This window comes from Myotis yumanensis, unplaced genomic scaffold, assembly GCF_028538775.1.
Source record: "Myotis yumanensis isolate MYYU_CA2020_CCGP unplaced genomic scaffold, mMyoYum1.0.hap1 SCAF_1, whole genome shotgun sequence".
Taxonomy (NCBI): domain Eukaryota; kingdom Metazoa; phylum Chordata; class Mammalia; order Chiroptera; family Vespertilionidae; genus Myotis; species Myotis yumanensis.
The window spans coordinates 44,609,155-44,630,682 of NW_027223752.1; the positions used below are offsets into that span (position 1 = coordinate 44,609,155).

A 21,528-nucleotide genomic window follows, 5' to 3' on the forward strand; every position below is an offset into this window, starting at 1 on the left:
TTTAAAAATATGTTTTTACTGATTTTGGAGAGAGGAAGGGAGAGAGAGAAATATCAGTGATGAGAGAGAATCATTTATTGGCTGCCTCCTGCACATCCCCTACTGGGGATCGAGCCCACAACCCAGGCATGTGCCCTGACCAGGAATCGAACAGTGATCTCCTGGTTCATGGGTCAATACTCAGCCATTGAGCCATACCGGCTGGGCGAAAGTCAAACACATTTTTAAAAACCTTGTAACATAAGATGACCTATATTTTTGTCTTAGCGTTTGATAATATGGAACTTTTCATATTTCTCAGTGCTCTGTTTATTTCTAACTACAAGAATATTCTTTAAAAAGTTAAAAATAATTCTTTTTTGTTTTTCAGTATTATTTGATAATAAAGGTCTTACTACTGAATGCCATCTTCTTGAGTCAGTAAGTTTTTCAACTTAATTTGAAAAGTGTCTTTATGTATTAGACTTGTTTTATAAAAAGAATATTACTCACTTTTTAATTTGTATACAAAGTTTAAAATTTACATCTTTTCATTGTTTTCTTTACTGTGAAATCCATTTGTTAATTTTATCAATGGAAACAAAGTTTTCATGTTTATATACTTTAAAATATAGTAATTTTTAGTATTAAACTCTGAAGATTTATTTTGCCATATGATTTATGTATCAAATTTCTTATGACAAATTGATTGAATATTTGAATATCTAATATGTGGCTCGAATTATGATAGGTATTTCTAAGTGATGCAAGAAAAACATAAGGCAAGGTTTCTGCCCATCTGAAGCATGCACTTGGGAAGATAATGTCTGTGTTGCCTTCAGTCATTGGTTATTTTCATCCCATCCCTTTTATATTATTGTATTTGGAAGCTATTTTATTTGCAAGCTCCATTGGCTTTACTTTTGGTGATCTCTTGCCTCTAAGTCTAGTTCAGACACTAGCCTTTCTGTGAAGTCTTCCTATAAAAGCTCTCATCTCTCCAAGTTAATTAATGTATAGACACAGGTGCATACAATTGGACACATTTAATCTCTTCTTTTTTAAAAAAAATTCTTTATTGTTGAAAGTATTACATGAGTCTCCTTTTTCCCCCACATTGACCTCTCCCAGCCTGTTCCTGCCCCCCAGCACAGGCCCTCACCCCCCTATTGTCTGTGTCCATTGGTTATGCTTATATGCATGCATACAAGTCTTTTGGTGATCTCTTAACCCTCCTTCCACCTTCCCCTTCCTTTCTTTTGAGGTTTGATGGTCTGTTCGATGCTTCTGTGTCTTTGGATCTATTTTTGTTCACCAGTTTATGTTCATTATATTCCACAAATGAGTGAGATCATGTGATACTTACCTTTCTCTGACTGGCTTATTTCGCTTAGCATAATGCTCTCCAGGTTCATACATGCTGTTACAAATGGTAAGAGTGCTTTCTTTTTTACAGCAGCATAGTATTCCATTGTGTAGATGTACCACAGTTTTTTAATCCACTCACCTGCTGATGGGCATTTAGGCTGTTTCCAAATCTTAGCTATTGTAAAGTGTGCTGCTATGAACATAGGGATGCATATATCATTTCTGATTGCTATTTCTGATTTCTTGGAATATATTCCTAGAAATGGGGTTACTGGGTCAAATGAGAGTTCCATTTTTTTATTTTTGAGGAAACTCCACTGTTTCCCACAGTGGCTGCACCAGTCTTCATTCCCACTAGCAGTACAAGGGTTCCTTTTTTTCCACATCCTCGCCAGCAGTTGTCATTTTTTGATTTCTTAATGATAGCCATTCTGACAAGTGTGCGGTGGTACTTCATTGTTGTTTTGATTTGTATCTCTCAGATGATTAGTGACTTTGAGCATGTTTTCATATGTCTCTTGGCCTTCTCTATGTCCATTTTTGAAAATGTCTATTTAGGTCCATTGCCCATTTTTTGATTGGGTTGTTTGTCTTCCTTTTGTTAAGTTGTATGAGTTCCCTATAAATTTTGGAAATTAAACCATTATTGGAGGTAACATTGGCAAATATGTTCTCCCACTCAGTGGGCTCTCTTGTTGTTTTGTTGATGGTTTCTTTTGCTGTGCAGAAGCTTTTTATTTTGATGTAGTCCCATTTGTTTATTTTCTCCTTAGTTTCCATGGTCCTAGGAGATGTTTCGGTAAACATATTGCTGCAAGATATGTCTGATATTTTGCTTCCTATGGATTCTTCCAAGATTTTTATGGTTTTCCATCTTAAATTTAAGCCTTTTATCTGTTTTGAGTTTATTTTTGTATATAGTGTAAGTTGGTGGTCTAGTTTTATTTATTTTTTTGCATGTATCTGACCAATTTTCCCAGCACCGTTTACTGAAGAGACTGTCTTAACTCCATTGTATGCTCTTGCCTCCTTTGTCAAATATTAATTGAACATAATGGCTTAGGTCAATTTCTGGGTTCTCTGTTCTATTCCATTGGTCTATATGTCTGTTCTTGTGCCAGTACCAGGCAGTTTTGAGAACAGTGGCTTTGTAATATAACTTGACTAGGGGCCCAGTGCATGAAGATTTGTGCACAGGGTGGAGGAAGGGGGTCCCTCAGCCTGACCTGCACCCTTTACAATCTGGGAGTCCTCAAGGGAACCCTCTCCAATCCAGGAGTTTCTGTCTGTCTTTGCAATCATATGGGCGAATTGTCTGAGACCCCCAACCCAGTTTGGTTTGTTGCTCACAGAATAATAGAGGCATTTTTTTTCTTTGCTTCATTGGTGGAGATTTCCTGGAAGTTTTAGGTTATCTTCCCTTTAATTTTTCGTAGACACTCTGATTTTACTTATGTCTCTCACCTTTGCTTTCCCTCCATCCCCCACTGCAACAGTAACTTGCTCCAGGCTCACTTTGCTCTAGTGCAGTAGTTCTCAACCTTCTGGCCCTTTAAATACAGTTCCTCATGTTGTGACCCAACCATAAAATTATTTTCATTGCTACTTCATAACTGTAATGTTGCTACTGTTATGAATCGTAATGTAAATATCTGATATGCAGGATGGTCTTAGGCGAACCCTGTGAAAGGGTCGTTCGACTGCCAAAGGGGTCGTGACCCACAGGTTGAGAACCTCTGCTCTAGTGTCTAGGAGATCCGTCTGCCACCAGAACTACGATTCCCAGCATTCCTGGTGCTCCCCGCACTCTGGGCTTCCGCTTCCTGTCCTGGGGCTGCCATCAGAACTACTATTCCCAGAATTCCTGGTGCTCCCCAGGCTGGGAGCAACCGAGGGAGCCATGGCCCGCCAAGCCTCCGGCTCTCCTGCTCTGCTCTCTGCCTGGTGACCGAGGGAACCACATTCCCCCAAGGGAGTGACCGAGGGAGCGACCTTGGGAGCCACGTCTCCCCAAGCTGCTGGCTCTCCCGCTTCTGCTCTCCGCCTGGCGCCTGTGTATGCAGATCAACCCGCCATCTTTGTTGGGTTAATTTGCATATTCACTCCTGATTGGCTGGTGAGCATAGCGAAGGGGCAGTCAATTTACATGTTTCTGTTTTATTATATAGGAGGATAGGATAGGATATCTGGTATTGTGATCCCTCCAACTTTGTTCTTCTTTCTCAAGATTGCTGCGACTATTTGGGGTCTTTTTTTCATTCCATATGAATTTTTGGAGAGTTTGTTCCAGATCTGTGAAATATGCCATTGGTATTTTATTGGGGATTGTATTGAATCTATAGATTGCTTTGGGTAGTATGGACATTTTAATCATGTTGATTCTACCAATCCATGAACATGGTATATTCTTCCACTTGTTGATATCTTCCTCTATCTCTTTTTTCAACGTCCTGTAGTTTTCCAAGTACAGGTCTTTTATCTCCTTAATTAAGTTTATTCCTAGGTATCCTAATTTTTTTGTTGTAGTGATAAATGGGATAAAAGTTTCTCTTTCTGTGAGTTCATTATCGGTGTATATAATCTTTTCTTAAGAGAATAATATGAATATATTATATTCTTAACTTATTATAATTTCAGGAATCTATTTCCCTTATTGACTATAAATTCTTCTGTAGGCAGAGCTGTCTGACTTATATTCACTGTGGCACAAATAAAAAAGTGCTCTGTTGCCTACTCAGTGTTTACAACATTGTTTTTCAGCCCTATGCCAGATATTTTTATTTCAATGATCTGTAGTAGGTCCTTCATCAAGTGATTTTACTGGGTAGCCAGGGTCAACAACTCTGGTTTACAGCCTTACCTTGAAATTTTCCAATGCCCACTGCCAAATGGGTCAGGGACCTTAATGAAACAGAATTGAGCAGCCTACCTGAGAAAAAGAGTTCGAAGTAATTGTCATAAAGATGCTCACCAAATTTGCAAGAAGAATTGAGAACATAAGTGCCAAACAGAAATTATAACTGAAATGAAAAATATACTAGAGGGATTCAGTAGGAGACTGAGGGATTCAATAGGATAAAAATTAAGCACAAATCAACAAGCTGAAAGACAAAGCAATGAAACACACCCAGGCAGCAGTAAAATGAAAAGGAATTTTTAAAAGTAAAGACACTTTCAGCAACCTCTGGAACAACATCAAGCAGAATGACATTTGCTTTGTAAGGCTCCCAAAAGGAGAAGAGAGGGTCAGAAAAATTATTTGAAGAAATAATCCTAACTGGGAAAGAAAACATATCCAGGTCCAAGAAGCTTAGAGAATTCCAAATAAGATGAATCCAAAGAGAACCACACCAAGACATATTTTAATTAAAATTGCAAAAGTTAAGGAAAAAGAGAGAAACTTAAATTCAGACAGAGAAAAACAACTTAGTATGTACAAGGGAATTCAGCAGAAATTTTACAAGCCAGATGGTCCTGATATATTCATAATATGATTCAAATTGTTTCATAATTATACATTACCTTGTTGGTAAATCTTAGTACCTTATACTTTTCCTTATTCTTTTTTCTCCTTGTGAATTCTTTTCTGCTTTCATAAATACTAGAAATTATTTTTAAATTTTTTTATATGTTCATCTGTCTATTTTAGACAAAAAATATTACTTACTCCAGCCTTAGCTGGTTTCGCTCAGTGGATAGAGCATTGGCCTGCGGACTGAAGGGTCCTGGGTTCGATTCCAGTCAGGGGCACGCACCTCGGTTGCAGGCTCAATCCCCATCCCTGGTTAGGCCAGAGTCTGGGTGTGTGCAGGAGTCAACTGATTGATGTGTCTCACATGAATGTTTTTCTCTCTGTCTCTCTGTCTCCTTTCCTCTCTCTCTAAAAAATCAATGGAAAAATATCCTCAGATGAGGATTAACAAAAAAATATAAAAATAGGCCTTCAAGTACAAAGCCTATTAAATGCTGTTATATGATTAGAGTAGGTTTGTGAAATCTGCATATGACGTAAGATATGGCCTCAATTGTATTCATCATGCAGATGCTGCTGAAGTGCATTTGCATATTACTAATCACCTTTTTAGGCATGTACTGTTAATAATATACCTTTTCAATTAAAAACTATTTGAAATTAGATCTATTGAAAAGTTGCACAATCATGTTATTAATTAATTTATTGTTATGTGGAAATGTTATTTATGTTATTAATTTACTATTAACTTGCAATGTTGAAGTCAGTTGGTGAAACTCTTAATGGTTCCGTAAGTGACTTCTCTGAATTTATTCTCCAGACGGACCTAAACTGCAGTAATCCATTTACTCCGGTGGAGAGGAGACATCGAGAACATGCCAGACACATTTCCTTTGGTGGTAACCTGATTACCTTTTCACCTCTAAGGGCCCTCAGTGGAGAACAACCAGAAGAACTTTGAATGTAAAAATAATTCCAAACATTTTTCTTGTCATTATCAATACTGTGGGGTATATTCTTAGAATACCAAAAGGTTGAAGATTGTACTTTTGTTTGCTTCTATTCAACCGATTTATATGGTGTCATGTAATATTTTAATATTCAGTGTTCATTCAAGTGTGTTTTAGATATGATACTATTTCTCAAGGGAAGTGGGGATATTTTGTACAACAGCCATGCAGAATAAAAGATATACCATGCCTTGCCTCTCTTCTTTAAGCTGTATAAGCTTAAAGCTAAGATCACTTACTCAGAGCTTATGACTACTCGCTTAAAATATAATACTAAACTTTGACAGAAATATTTGTATCTTTTCATACTTTATTTTTAGTTTGAACTTTAAATTTGTCAGTGTTGAACAGCTTTGCATATTGATTTTCCAGGGCATACTGAGTTTGTTTGGATGAACTTTCTGGCTCATCTGATGTCAGTTTACATGTTATAGTTTCAAATGGTTAACTAGGTGCCCATTAAATTCCTGCCTTTCCCATTTTCCCCATGACATGAATGACAGGCTTTGAAGGAAATGCCTTATTCCTTTGAAGAAAATTACGTCAATCACTTAATGTGTTTGAAATGTTTTCTCTTTTATAAAAATCTTAGCTATAGATTTGTAGAAGGCAGGGCTGTCAGAATAACAGAGCACCAAGAAGATTCAGAGTAGCTAACGCTTGTACAAGACCCGGGCCCAGTCATTTCTGTCTTCCAGTGAGTTGAACAATAAACAAGAACTTTATGGATAACCCCCCATAAGATTAGGGGTTTTCAAACAAGAAAACACATGTTGTTTTATTGTCAGAGGAAGGGGTATTAGGCTTGTGGGAAAGACAGTATTTATTAAATCCATGCGAGCAGTTGGGAGGCTGTGTAGGGTGCTGACTTAGAAGAATGTTCTCTAAATGCCTAAAGTTGTACCAAAAGATGAAAATAGCTTTTATTCATTAACAACCTGTAATTGAACAATTCAAGCAAGACAGGCAGAACAAAGTAGCATATATAAAAGTTAGGGCTTTCCAAGGGCTCAGGAATGAATATGTAAAAGATGTTGGTGCAAAGTAACCAAAGACGTAGAATCTATGGTGGTAAGTTTAGTAAGGTGTACTAGTGAATCATTTAGAAAGCTTTTGCTGCTCTGTAATAGTAAAATGAACTCAAACTGGCTTAGCAATAAGGAATGTATTTCATAAGTTGTCAGAGTGATTCTAGGCACTTTACAATTAACAGTTCAATGTTGGCATCAAGAGCCAGCATTCTGTTGTCTTTGGCACGTGTCTGAGGCTGGGTCCTTTGGGATCATAATGTAGCTGCTAGTGGTAATCAGAGCTCTGTCCTTCCCTGTGGTCTAGTCAGGCCAGCTAATGCCACATGTCTCTCTGCAGTAAGACTGAGTGAGTGGGGGATTGACTTAAATTAATGATTCCCTACTGAATCTGGGATCATACCTGAATAAAACCACAATTATCGGGACATCGGGAATGGATTTCTGTGTTGGCAGCCATCAGTGTCCTTTACAACTAGATAGAGTGTTCGTGGGCTATTGGACTCCAGAATTATGAGGTATTAGGAAAATCCTTAAAGACTAAGTGAAAGAAAACTGCTTGGGTAGAACAAGACCCTTTCCAAAATCAAAAGGGAATTTTCATTTATTGAGGACCTACTATATAATAGCCCCTCTGCTACATATTTCTTTTACCATTGAGTCCATTATTCATTATCAAGAATAGACTGCCCCAAATAAGTGACATATAAACCATTAACTCGTAGAATATTTATTAAATGAATGATTTATAAGAAGGACGTTGTTGAATAAAGGCAAAATTTTTCACTTACAGTGAGCATGAAACTTTTAAATGGGTAAGGTTTACATTCATTTTTATTTCTTAAAAGAATATCTGCCCCTTAAGATTATATCATAGTGTGTATAACACTATTGAGACTGATGTCACCACTAACTGCCAATGCGTTGATTTCCCTGAGATTTTTCATCCGGTGATTGTACTGCAGCAAGTGAGCATCATTGACTGCAACCTTGAAGTGGTCGGATTCAACCAGTACTTGGATCTGAAATGGCACGTACATAAAACTGTTAGAAATGCCTGTTGATTTCAAAACCAGTCTGTCCTGAGCTCAGGGTGTCCACATTTCATCTTTTGTGGAACAGATTAAAATCCTGAAAAAGTAACTTTACAGCAAAAATAAACTCCAGACTAGTCAAAGATTTACACAAAATAAAAAGGACAAAATTTTTAGAAGATATATAGTTGAAGCCACAAAGGAATAATTACTGTCTACCTAAATGATGTAGTTACATAAAATAATGTGTCTACATAAAAAGTTTTCATATGGCCTACAGCATCTAAAAGTAAAAATAAACACTAAAGTAGGGATCCCCTCATAGAGCAGCAAATGCTATGAAGTTGGATAATAACCACTTTGGGCAAGAAGAGGGAAAACATAGTCTTCCAATAGTGGGTGTGTTTAATCCTTTTTGAAGTAGCACTTTGGCAATATCTGAGTTTTAAACATGTATATTTTAATAAAATTATTCTTCTAGAAAGCAAAGAAGAATAAGCAAAGTTAGTAACAGTGTTTTAGTAAAATAAAACCTTCCCAGATTTTATTGGTAATATTGCCAAAGTTTCCTCAATAGAGTACTAGTTGAATTATTACATATCTAAACAATGAAACATATCTAAACAATGTTCTGATCCTGAAAGATGTCCATTAAATGTAGAATATGGTCCCTATTTGTCTCTTCCCTTAAGAAGCTTATAGTCTAGCTGTGTTATTGCCCACTTTACAGCCAATCTAACTAGTACTGTGAACCTACTAAATATTTGGTGAAGCAGTGCTTAAAAATCAAAAATGCTGTATGTCATAGAAAATACTGGAAAGATATTCACTAAGTTGCAACCTTCAGTATATAAAGGCTAGGGAACTTTTTCAGTTAATTTAAAAATCTGTACATTTTTCTTTTCATAAGCATGTATTAATTTTAGAATTAAAAATTTTTGACTGTGTTGTACACCTGAAACTAATATAATATTAAATGTCACCTAATTTCTTTTTAAATTAATTTTTAATTTAAAAAATTTTTAGTTTTGGTTTCTATGTCACTATGTTTTTTAAGGGACTAAGTCTCAGTCCCTCTGAGACTTTCTGCCTTTTTTATTAAAGATGCTATTTTTCTCATTTCCAGAAAAGCTTAAATTCAGAGGTGGTAACAGTATGGAGCTGGGGACCCTTTCCAAAATCCTAGTCCTGTTTCAGCCTACTGATGATCATGGGCGCCTGGGATGGGGAGGAGCTGCTTAGGTGTCCCAGGATAGCTCCCCAAAATTCATTTCAAGTGCATCTTGATTTTAGAGTGATTTCCCCATGAGCAATATGAATTATCAATACATAACAATAGCAATAACTTACTTTGAATGGTTTGCCACATTCAAATGGGAAAATCATCTGTCTTTCTTCCTGTCCCCAGTTATTGTTCAGGTTTGAGTTGCAAACAATGACTCTCCTGTTGTTCTCATTGAAGCGTGGGTTAAAGTGGAAGGCCACATCATTCCCTCTCTTGAAATCTAAAGCAAGTCTGTTCAAACCAAAGGCCAGAGTTAGTAAAATGATTCAAGCTGTGGATTTGCATCAAGTGAAGAACACGCGATTTTTCTAAAGAGCAAACCGTTTTATAAAATACAAGAAAATTTTCTTAACAGAAAACAAACCAGAGAATGTGTTCAAGCTGTATACTAGGCCAAATATTAGTAAAATACTAAAAGTAAACAGAACAGTACGTGTTGGATTGTTTTGCCTCACAGTCTTTGGTCATATCATTCTCTTCATTTGTAATTCCCTACTTATCCTTCTACTCATGAAAACCCTTCAGGGTTTCCTTATAGAGGTTTGAGGCCACTTTAAGGGCAGGTTATGCTTTCCATTGCAGATGATATGGTTACCTTCTTGCTGCCCTGCCAGGTTGATTTTAATACCTATTGACGACAAGCCAGTCACGTAAATAAGAGATCAACTTCCTGGCTTCCTCCTAGTTAACCAAAAACCTAGTCCTAAAACGGAAAGAATGAGATTATGCAGTTAATGTCCTGTTGCTAATTTGTAAAATCATGACAATGTGTTGAACTTTCCAAGATATGAAGTGGAATTGATGCAAGTGCTGGCTTAACTTTTTGACCCCGTTCCTTCTCCTGGGATGTTAACACAAACACAAGTCCCCTGACTGTTAAAGTACTAACCCTACCCCCCAATTTCTCAAAGTGTGCTCCACAGACCACTAACATCAGAATCTGCTGGTACTCTTGTTTTAAAGCAGAATCTGCACTCCTGACCCACTAATAATAATTCCCTGGGTATTTGAATTCACCCTGTAACAGACCCGACCACAGATTGTATTCACAGGGAAAGGACCAAAAGAGTCAAATGGCAATAGAAATTGTATTTGACTAAATATTTAATGGCTAGAGATATGGTCATCTCTACCACCTTAAGCATTCTCTTCTAATTCCTCACATAGAATGTGCAGGACCAAGCAACAATTATTTCAGTTTCCTATCACCTTGGCCATTTCAACCAAAATTAGTTTTGATCTACCACAGTCTCAGTCTACATCTCTGGTGTGATTGGAGTTTAAGTTTCCAGTACAATAACCCGAAATAAAGACAAAGATACCAGTGTGGTTTTGTGCAACAGGGGTTGGGAGAGGGGAGCAGAACTTAACAAATTGTGCCCTAGATGGTTTGGCTCAGTGGAGAGAGCATCAGCCTTGCAGACTGAAGGGTCCCAGGTTCGATTCCAGTCCAGGGCACATGCCTAGGTTGCAGGCTCCATCCCCCCGCTCCCCCAGTAGGGGGTGTGCAGGAGGCAGCAGATCAATGATTCTCTCTTATCACTGATGTTTCTATCTCTCCCTCTCACTTCTGTTCTGAAATCAATAAAGATATATTTTTTAAAAATTAACAAATTGTGAGTGCTGTATGCACAGAATACGGTGTACTTATTGGGAGGAAAGATGGCTAAGAACATAGGCAGAAGATACATATGTTTTGTAATTTGCTGTGAGGTAAGCTTTAGAGTAGAATCCAGAGGAGGCTGGCTAGAGGTTGGAGTGAATGGGCTATTTGAATGTAAAATGAACAGAGCAGAAGCCAGTCCATCTCCTGGTAACAGAGGAGGTGGTTCCTGTTGATTCACGAGGAGCAAGGTGACAGATGCTCATAGAGGCTGTCTGTGGATCCTCGAATAAACCTGTGTACACAGCTTGAGTTAGTATCTTTTGTATACTACTTATAAGACCCAGAGACATTAATTAATGGCTGCAGGAGCTTTAGTGGTACCACTAACCTCAGCGACAGGCAGACTGGAGGGCTTCAGGATAGATATCCTTAGCCTGTTTGTATTATATGTAAGCATAACCAGTGGTAATAACCAGAGCCAGGCGTCCCAGGGCAGCCACAAGTCAGCATGGATTTCTCTAAAGCAGCTTAAAGTCTTACCCCTCCTAGCTCACCTCAATCAAACCAGTTCCAATGGCAAAGGTTGACTTATTTGGATGAAGTCTTTAACTTGAACAATTTTTTCAAACCTTTCAAGTAAATAGTGACTACTCAGAAGACTGGGCTTCCCCACCCTGCCCCTTGTCATCTGTAGACCAGGCCAACACCATGGGAATCTGTGACCCTGCAGTTGCACCCACTGTGAAGACGGGCATGGCAGCCAAGCTCGAGAGCGGAGACGGCACGGTGACCTGTGAGTCTTGCATGAGCATGAGGACGCAGTGGGATACCATTCAAGCTCTCGGATCAACCCACCACGATGTCAAGTGGGACCTCTTGCTTTGGCATCCTAATTTTTTATGGTTATCTAAAGTGCAGGCTTGGCTTTTCAGACACTATATGGTTCAGAGCGGAGGGATGGCCAAACATGACATTATAAAGACTCTACTGGCCTTTAATGCTAAAGCTTTCCCTGCCAGGAAGAACCCTGCTCTTCCTCTTTCTCCTCACAATGTAGAACTCAGTTCTATTCAGGTTCTGAGAGAAAACCAAGATTTAGTGAGGGAAACCTTGTCCCCTTGGTGGGAACACGTATTGATTTATGGGATAATCCCATACTATGGAAGAGCCAAGACTCTAAATGTGTAGTTTTAAAAAGTCTATTAAATTTCAATATAGATCAGTTTTTATTCAAAAACCAATCAACAAATGTGTTAGATGTTTAAAGTTTGCTCTTACTTGTTTGCATCGGGTTTTATTGTACCCATAATTGTTATCAGCATGCGAGGCATGACTCCTCCAGGGAAAGCCATTTCATGAGGCACAGTCTGGGGATGAAAAACATGTGTATTAATACAGAGTCATGTTTTCTTGGGGAAAGAAAGAAAAAGATGTTGCTAACATTCAAATACTATTAATACGTGTGACTAACACAACCTTAAGTTAAGCCATCTGTCCAGACTCGGGCCACCTTGCCCAGGGTCTGAAGAGATAAATCCCCTGCGTGCACAATATGTTTTACTCACAGCATCGGCAGAGTACTTAGTGTGTGGCAGATACTCCGTATTTGTGGAATAAACATCTTCCAGTTAATACATTTCCTAGTCCTTTCTGCAAATATTTATGTTCAAGGTACTGTAAATATTCCCAAAGCCCCATCATTGGCCTCTTCTTTTTCCCCTTTATAATTCCCCTCAACCCCAGGTCCAACTATCATCCAAGTCTTTTATCTCTAGCCCTGATCAGTACTAGTCCCATACTTCCTCCTGGTGCTGCAGATTCAACAGGTACGAACCGTCTCTCCTGCCTCCTTCCCCACCAGTCCCCTTCCTGGTGCCCTAGCTGTCCTGTCTTGAAAAGCCAGTCCTGTCTAACTCCTAAGACTTAACCAGCAGATCCTGAGGTTCTTCCTCTGTAGTCTCTCTCCCACCTGCCTCTTCCTTTGTATAGACTCCTTATGCCCTGTATCTGAAGTGGACTAACCATTTGGGTCTAGACCCTGCCCAATGCCACCCACACCCCCAACGCTTTCTCTGCACTTTCCTTTAAGCTGACCTAAAAGCAGATCAGATGCCACCTGTGCCACCTTCCACCTACTCCTGAGAGGGTCTGCCCCTAGGCTGTTACTGAACTCTTTCCTCATATCTACTTACTTCCCAGCTGGACTGTAACTCTAGAAGGGAAGGATCTGTGTCTGAGATGTGTCTAAAGCCCCCACAGAATTAAGGTTTTGTGTCTAAAGCCCTACAGAATTAAGGTTTCATTTAATATAAATGAAAATTCAATCCTTAGATCACAAAATTATCTTTAGAAGGTTTTTCAAAACTAGATTACCTGGTTCCCCGCCTCCCCCATGTTCTCTCTATGGTCCTGGGCAAGCGAATATAATGCTATTGTCCCATTTCTTCATGTGGAAAGTGAGGATAATAACAGTATCTTATCGGGTGGTTATGGGTTCAGATGAGATCATCATGTAGAAGCACACTGCTGGACATGCTGTTTACGTAGTGTTATTAATACTAATAATGAAAACTTTCCCCCATTACTATGCTCTTAACTTGATTTTTATTAAAGCTGCTTTACAGATGCCTTCAAAAGACGCATTAGCGTCTCTTTATGCCAACACTGCTCATACTAAACTCAATACAAATAACGATTTTTTTCTATTGGACCAGCATACACTGTGGCTGGTCCTAGAATATGGCCCTAAGCAGTGAGAGTAAAGCTTCGCGTCTCCCTGCAGCGCTATGCAGGTGTGAGTGCCCAGAACCAGCTCCCAGCCAGAGCACTGCGAAGTGATGGCACCACAGCCCAGACGATTCCCGTGTTCTTCATTAGCTTTGCCCTGGTCACAATCAAGTACATGAAATGACTGACTCCATCTTACCAGTGGTCCAGCAGGGACACCAGCGGGGCCCGCACCAGGGTAGGCCGCAGGCCCACTTGGTTGTCCGGGGATGGTTACTGGGGCATTAGGTCCGGGATAAGCAGGTGCTGTAGGGGAAGGGTAGGCGCCAGGAGGTGCCTGTCCGGGGTAGGCAGCAGGGGGTGCCTGTCCAGGGTAGGCGGCAGGAGGTGCCTGTCCGGGGTAGGCGCCAGGAGGTGCCTGTCCAGGGTAGGCGGCAGGAGGTGCCTGTCCGGGGTAGGTCCCAGGATAGGCAGCCCCCGGGTAGCCTCCTGCCCCAGCAGGCGGGTTTCCCCATGGACCGGGCCATCCTTGAGGGTTGGGGTTCCCAGACCCACATACGGCATCATTAAGCTGGAAAAAAAAAGATACAATTCCTGGATGAAAAACATTCACAAAAACAGAATTTTCAGGAAAACAGGAATCAGAGATCTAAAGTGGAGGGACATATGAAGATATACAACTCATATCCATAAAAATGTTTCCACCTATTAAATAGTTTTGAGTCCCAAAGGCTAAAATTAGACTTTGGGATTATGTGCACTTTATCAGTATATGTCACCCATCGTCTATATTGTGTAGGGTTGCATTTTGGTAATTTGCTAAAATAGAGCTATCCATCCTCAATGTAAAAGCATGTATTTTCTAACTGACATGAGAAAAATAGCACAAAAATCAGGATGCTCAGACTGTACCACACTTCCCATTGTTGGCTTATCTCTCAGCTCCTGGCCCACAGAATCCACCCACTTCTGCCCCAGACCTTTCGGTAAAGGGGCTGCTCTTAGTGAGTCCCAGGCCTCTCTCTAGCCGGCTTTCTTCCCAAATCTACTACTGGAAAAACACGGCTCCGGCCAACAAGCCCACACTGGACAGGTGAGGCCAGAGGAAGGCACAAAGCGTTAGAAGGGAAAGTCTGGTGTTGAAAACAAAACTCTCCACCTCCATGGGATTAGAAAGTAAGACAGCAGACAAAAATCACTTACCGAAAAACCGTCTGCCATTTTCCTGAGAGGAGAAAAAAAAGAAGAAGATAGGTTATGATTTGACCTGAAAAGATTTCACGAGTTGCCATTAAAATTTAAGATCACAAATAGTTTGTTGTGCAGTTCTAGTCAATTTACAGGCATTTTTCTAGCACAAGGCAATCTACTTCCAAAATCCGTCTAAATCAATAGCATGGAACCACAAAGGTGTCTCATCCAAGGGTGGAGATGCACTCCAACTGGATTACCAAATCCTCTTTAACCCGAGCTTTCAGCTCCAATCACACTAGCGGGTGTTCTGAATCCTGGGAGCGCCAGCCACACAATGCAGGAGAGAGAAGATGGAGGGCGAACACGTTCTGCCCCTTTCCTAGGTGATGAATGCGCACAGCCCTACTTTACCTTTGGTCCTCAATCACCGTCCTTCCTGTGCTCCTGCCCCACCACCTCTTACAAAGGTCTGCATGTTAATATCAACCTCCCCTGATGCCCTGGTTCTCACCGACAGCCCCTTGCCCTCTTCAGGGTTTTAGGAGGAAAGCAGAGTTGGTTGATCCTTAGGATCTGAAAGACATGCCCCTCAGATGGAGTTCTGCAGATTATGTATTCCTTCGTTTGCACACATTTGTGCCTGCTCTGCACGGGCACGGTGAAGGCTCCTGTCTGGGTGTGAAGATGAATAAGCCAAGGCCTGTGTGGTCAAAGGCTCCACAGGCCGGAGGGATCACAAACAACCATGCCATGAGCCAGACTGTGAGCTGCGGGAAGTCACAACCAGAACAGTTGCTTCTAAGAGGGAGGTGTTGTTTGAGCTAAGCCTCGCATGTGGAGCAATGGAGAAGACAGGCAGGCACAAATGCTTGCTATTTTGAAAAAGTACTTGTTGTTCCAAGTGAAATATTTGGCATTAAAACAGACTAAAGTTAAAAAAAAAAAAAAAAAGGTTGGGTAATGTGGAGGAAAATATTTTGGGTTTGCCTTGCCCAAAGCTGCCTCAAGGGATGGCGTTGCTTGACACACCATTCCTGCTTTCTCCTGCTCCTCCTTGTAACTGCCAGGGTGTTTGATACCTGCTCCCACCGCAGACACTCCAGCACTGAGGGGAGGAGGGCGGTGTCTGAATCCTGAGGCCAGGGTGTGAGTTTTCTCAACTCAGGATCACCTATGCTATGGTCAAAATTGCCTGGACCTTAAACAGTCAGAATCTCTGTTTTCCTTGAGCTGCTCACTCATGATATTTACTCAATTATTTTCTTTTTTAAAATATATTTTTAATTGATTTCAGAGAGGAAGAGAGAGGGAGAGAGAGAAACATCAGTGATGAGAGAGAATCATTGACTGGCTGCCTCCTGCACACCCCGCACCGGGGATTGAGTCTGCCACCCAAGCATGTGCTCTGACTTCCTGGTTCATAGGTCGACGCTCAGCCACTAAGCCACGCCAGCCGGGCTCAATCATTTTTAAAAATGACAAGGGATCCAACAAATGGTAGCTATTTGATAGGCCCTAAAAATGTAAAATATTAGATTTTTTTGGTAAAAACTCAGACAGAGCTCCTCCAGGACTCCATGTGTGCTTCATCTATACACACGATATTTATTTCTTGCCGTCTCCCTTATAATCCGGGCGTTCTCAAACGTATTTGGAAGTAGGTTATCACCGTGTCCACCTTCCAAGCTGGGAAACTGCTGACTCTCCATTCACTGTGTTTCCTATAGTAATTGACCTTTGGAAGCAAAAGGCGGGCGCTCTTCTGCCTGCGCTTCCTTCCCCAAAAGGCTGCCACTGTCAAGGAAACCGCTGCTACCACAGGGGGAACTCGAGAGAGGAGTTGTTACGGAAAAGGAGGAGAAAGGACATTACTTACTAGGAAGTCAAGAAACTAAAGCCTCTGCTAGTGTCATTTTGGACACCAATAGAAAACAGTCTTGAACTTCATGGTGGACAGAGAGCTTAGATCCTTTTATTGCATAAACGTCCACTCCTGGGCAACATACCAAAGACCCAGAGATAACTTTATGAGTGTCTTCACTTCTTTTAAATATCCCCCTTGTGTAGGGCTAATTCCTAACCTCGGCACCACTGACATTTCAGGTCGGATGCTTTTTGTTGTTGTTGTGCGGGGGGCGGGGGGGGGGGGGCGTTGTCCTGTGCATTGTAGGATGTTTAGCAGCATCCCTGGCTTTAATGAACAGTCAGTAGCACCCCCCCCCCCCCCCACCACCAATTGTGACAACAGAAAATGTCTTCAGACATTGCCAAATATCACTGGGGGAAGTGGGGAAAAGGCAAAACCTGTCTGGTTGAGAACTACTGGTCTAGACTGATTCGCATGTGGTTCCCTACATATAGGTCAATAAGAAACAAGGGTAGTTTCAATGATTAAAACCAGCCAAATCTGTGCCATTGGCCTGATAAAGTGGCTTATTATCATAACTCCAATCAAACTAAGATGTGTTTAAAGGCAACCAGAAATTCACATGAAAATGGCATGTCCAAGATTTAACACTTATTCTTTATAAAGTCTCTGCTCAAGCATATTCAGTTCATTTTCCAACATGACCAAAACAATCTGAGGAACAAAGCCGACTTCCCTTCACTTCCACTGTGTTTCACATACGCCTGGGATGGCAGCTTGGATTGTGTTGTGACACATTAGGCGAGCCCATCAGAATAATTGCAGCCTGCGTTTGTGTGGCGCTTTGCAGTTTACAAGGCACTTTCACATGCCTTACCTATTTTGAGTCTGATAATAATCTTATGAAATTGACAGGGAAAAGTAAATATTCACACTTTTAGAGGTGAGGTAACTGAGGCTCAGAGAGCTGACATGGTGGCCCAAAGTCATTCTGTCATTAGCAGCCCAAGGAACATGACCCCTAATTCAGGCTCATTTTACACTAATATTAAACCTCACACTTTGAAAGTGTTAATTACTTCATTTAGAAATGATGTAGCTTCTTCATTCAGAGCTACATAACATGCTGAAGTTGTAAACAAATTTAAAAAGAGATCATGCTTTTGATCATGGGTGACTCAGTGTGCAATGATATTGAACACAAGAATGCCATTGTGCACAGTCACCGGGCTGATTATAAACACATTTAAACCAACAACTTGTACTTTTCCAAAAGTTGGGTGTGTGCTATTTTGATTTTGTCAACTCATAACCATCAGATCTCTTTTTTTGAAAAGGGTTATAACCAATGATCCTTTTTTGTTGTTAATCCTCACCTGAGGATATTTTTTCCATTGATTGAGAGAGAGAGAGAGAGAGAGAGGAAGGGAAGAGGAGAGAGACACATTAACTGGTTGCCTCCTGCACCAACGGGCCGGGGATCCAGCCTGCAACTGAAGTGTGTGTTCTTCACTGGAATTGAACCTGCTACCATTCCGTTTGTGGGCCAATGCTCTATCCACTGAGCCAAATCGGCCAGGGCAACCAATGTTCTTTTGAAATCAAGGTCAGCAAACTTAGAACTTAAGATAGATAGATAGATAGATAGATAGATAGATAGATAGATAGATAAACATCTATTTAGATAAATACCTTCCTTACTTGCCTGGAAAATTTATTTCTTTTTCTTAGATGAGTAGTTTTTATTGCGAGAGACAATCAAATGTAAGAAAACTCTCCCCATGCAACTGAATCTATAATATGTAAACTCCATTCTGGCATTTCCAGAATCAGAGAATTTTGAAGAGTCAGAAAAGAAAGACTCCATTAAAGACAAACAAAAAAGGACGGGAAATACTGCTGGAGTCTTCACATTTGGAAAATCCTGCAGGAAGTGCTTCAGTTTGGTTTGGAATAAGGAATTTAAACATGAGTCTGAAGGTTGACCGTCTGTTAATTGTAGCTTTTCTCTTTAATAAACAGCAGTGCCCACACTACTATGTTATTCTAGGCTCACCTAGCAGTTAATCCAGTTGCTCGGGCTCCCAGGAGCTCTTCTGAAATTTCTGCTCACAGAGGGCCCTGCCTTTTACACAAGCCGTAAGGGAAGTCGATTGTGAGTGTATTTCCTCAGAACCCCAAGGCACTTCTCTCCACAGAACACAGGCGGGGCGTCTACTTCCTGTCCTCGCTTAAACACCGGGCAGGACTGGAGAAAAGTCCACTTTCCAAAGCCAAAGTCGGTGAGAATGAGTTGGAATAAAGGAAACGGGTCCTTCACTAGGATTTCTTTCTCATCATAATTCCTCAGCATCAAGAAAGGTAAGGTTACTTTGTGCCTCTCAGTTACTGATTTTTCCCCCCATGGAAAAGCTGATCATCAGTCAAGATAGAACACATGATACTTAGTCAGCAGCAAACTGTAAGCCCGCAGCAAGCCCTATCTGGCAAGCCAGCCACTCAGGATTTAATGAGCAGAACCAGTTTAGGCACCAGACACCATGTTACCTAGCTGTCTCCAGCAGGAGCCTGCGTTCCAAAGGAGAGGCTATCTTCTAGATCAGTTACCATGGTCTCAGAACATCCCAGGACTGTCATCAAATGTGCTGATTCTAAGTGTAACCCCCCCAACATAATGAGATTAGGAAGCAGCTCCAGTCTCCCAAAGATCAAGCATGAGGCACAACCATAAAGAAAGGAGAAACCCTAAGGATTCAAAGTCAATGTCTTTTCCACAATGACCATTGTGGAAAAATACATTATTATTATTAAATTTTAACTTTTATGGAAACAGAATTCCCTAGTATGAAAGATGAATGTTATGAACTTGAGACAAGTGAGTCAGAATTTTGGAAGTTGGTGAAATTTTTTTTCTCATGTTCTGTGCCCAAGTTGTCAATTTTTATTGCTATCATTTAATTATTGTTACTACTATTGTCAGAATTAACTGCGCCTGCCTTCTATTTCTTTCCCAGAATAGCAGAAACAGCCTGGGTCACGGAGGACCAACTGTCCCCATTGTCCAGCAACCCAACTCCCAGGAGTCACTTTACAAATATTCCACAGTATCTGGAACAGGAATCACTAGCTTTAAGGGCTAGCCTGCAACCTGTCACAGCCTCAACCTATGTGTCCCCGATTCCCTGGTATTGAGCTCCTAATCCTCAGAGTTGGTGCATTTTAGTGTTTTTATTTGCATAACTGATCATTCAGAATAAATCCTCAAACGTGTTTTTAACACACACACACACACACACACACACACACCCAACTTCAACTAGCTCTGCACACTCGGACCAACATTTTGCCACACCCTACACATCCTCAAGCACAGATCTGTGATCGTTAATGCTCAGATGAGGGATTTGCAAAAGCTTAGGGTTTTCGGTCTTTGCCCAGCCGGTCACCTGCCCCTGCCGGCCGTGGGGCAGCACCTTTTCCTGTGGGATCAGCATTCAGAGGGCAGCTGCACCCCTGACGCTGCTGGGCTTGGTAGACAGCTCACAGCAAGATCAAGTGGCGGGGCAGCCAAGTCATGGGTGCCTGGTGCCGTCCTAGAGGCCCCGGGGAGTACGTCCGCGTGCTGGGCCGGGGGACCTAGTTCCTAAGGCCGAGCTTGGGCGAGCCCTCCCAGCACCGATTCCGAGGTGGTCCCGCGGCGCCAGGGCGGGACGCGCGGCTCAGCCTCCCAGTGGCGACAGAGGGTGCTCTGCGCCGACGCCCGGCGTCCGGACACACCCGTCCCCACCACACCCAGGAGGTGCATGTGAGTCTGTCTCCCTGAGAGGTTGCTAACTCCGCCGGAGTCCGCTTCTCCGGGGGTCAAAGACTAGGACCCGCGCCCAGGCGGCGCCCACCGCTCCGCTCCGGGCTCTCCAGCCGTCCCACCTGCAGCCCGCCGCCCAGGGCCCCGGGAAGCCAAGCGCCGCCCCAGGTACCCCCCTGCCCCCCGAGCCCTGCAAAGGGGGCCGCGCACCGAGCAGTGCCCGGTGCCCTCGCCCCTGCCCGAGCCGAGCGGCCAGCAGGTCGGGTCCCCGTCTCCGGTCCCGGACGCCCAGGCCACTCACCCTGCGCCTCGATACTCGCTCGCTTGCTCCGGGTGTGGCTCCTGGGGAGGTCGTGTTGTGCTGGACGGGGCGGCAGCTCCGCGCCTCAAATACGCCCGGCCTGGCCCGCCTCTCCCAGGGCGGGGCCGCCACCCCTGCCCACCCGGCCTCTCCCTGCGGAACCTGCTGGGTGAGCCCCAGGCCCCGCCGGGTGCAAAGGACACCCTCCGGGCGTGGGAGACGGCGGGTGGGACCCTGAAGGGCGGCTCCTTCCCCAGCCCCCCGGGCCTGGAGGGTGGTCAGTTCACCATCCTCACCTAAGACGCGCGGGGTCGGGGGGAGGGGGGGTGGGGTGGGGAGGAAGAGTCTGCGAAGCACGTACTGCGCCTGCTTGCTTGTTTTAATGGTGTTTACTTATTTTTTGATTGCTTGCTTGTTTGTTTTTAAAAATATTTTAAAATTTTTTACAGAGAGGAAGAGAGAGAGACAGAGAGTTAGAAACATCGATGAGAGAGAAACATCAATCAGCTGCCTCCTGCACACTCCCCACTGGGGATGTGCCCGCAACCAAGGTACATGCCCTTGGCCGGAATAGAACCTGGGACCCTCGAGTCCGCAGGCTGACGCTCTGTCCACTGAGCCAAACCGGTCAGGGCATGATTGCTTGCTTGTTTTAATGGCGTTTGCTTATTTTTTGCCTGAATTGCAGGCAATCTCATCCCTTCTGCACTGACTTGACGTAACCCTTCTCTCAGAATCAAAGCCGTCCCAAGAAGTGCCAGTCACTTGCGTCGGGGGAGAGGCCCTGTCCAGTTGTCTGAGATCCCAGGTGAGTTGCTCCCATGTTCGTTGCTTTCTGACGTGGACACATGC

The 21,528-nt window shown here is 42.3% G+C and overlaps 2 protein-coding genes across 2 annotated transcripts in view; one reads left to right on the plus strand and one right to left on the minus strand.

Moving 5' to 3' along the window:
* The window catches only part of DLGAP5 (DLG associated protein 5), a 40,021-nt gene extending 33,888 nt beyond the window's left edge, over positions 1 to 6,133 (plus strand). Inside the window, exons 18-19 of the mRNA XM_070419318.1 lie at positions 371 to 420; positions 5,640 to 6,133. Of these exons, the coding sequence (XP_070275419.1) occupies positions 371 to 420; positions 5,640 to 5,780 (191 nt within the window). The 3' untranslated portion in view covers positions 5,781 to 6,133. The remainder of the gene's footprint in view (positions 1 to 370; positions 421 to 5,639) is intronic.
* A 1,438-nt stretch (positions 6,134 to 7,571) lies between these two features.
* On the minus strand, positions 7,572 to 20,759 carry LGALS3 (galectin 3). Its single transcript, XM_070419332.1, has 6 exons — positions 20,677 to 20,759; positions 14,713 to 14,734; positions 13,709 to 14,080; positions 12,061 to 12,149; positions 9,242 to 9,407; positions 7,572 to 7,879 (listed from the first exon to the last, which is right to left on the minus strand). The coding sequence occupies exons 2-6, from the start codon at positions 14,728 to 14,730 to the stop codon at positions 7,724 to 7,726; spliced, it is 801 nt and encodes a 266-aa protein (XP_070275433.1). The 5' UTR covers positions 14,731 to 14,734; positions 20,677 to 20,759; the 3' UTR covers positions 7,572 to 7,723.
* Between the last annotated feature and the right edge of the window lie 769 nt (positions 20,760 to 21,528).

What these genes read in the sequence shown, in the direction of transcription:
- LGALS3 (XM_070419332.1), bottom strand. An exon ending in GTGTCCCTGCTGGACCACTG is followed by an intron (nt 12,150 to 13,708) that starts GTAAGATGGAGT and finishes TTTCATCCCCAG; the next exon opens with ACTGTGCCTCATGAAATGGC. An exon ending in ATAAAACCCGATGCAAACAA is followed by an intron (nt 9,408 to 12,060) that starts GTAAGAGCAAAC and finishes TGGTTTGAACAG; the next exon opens with ACTTGCTTTAGATTTCAAGA.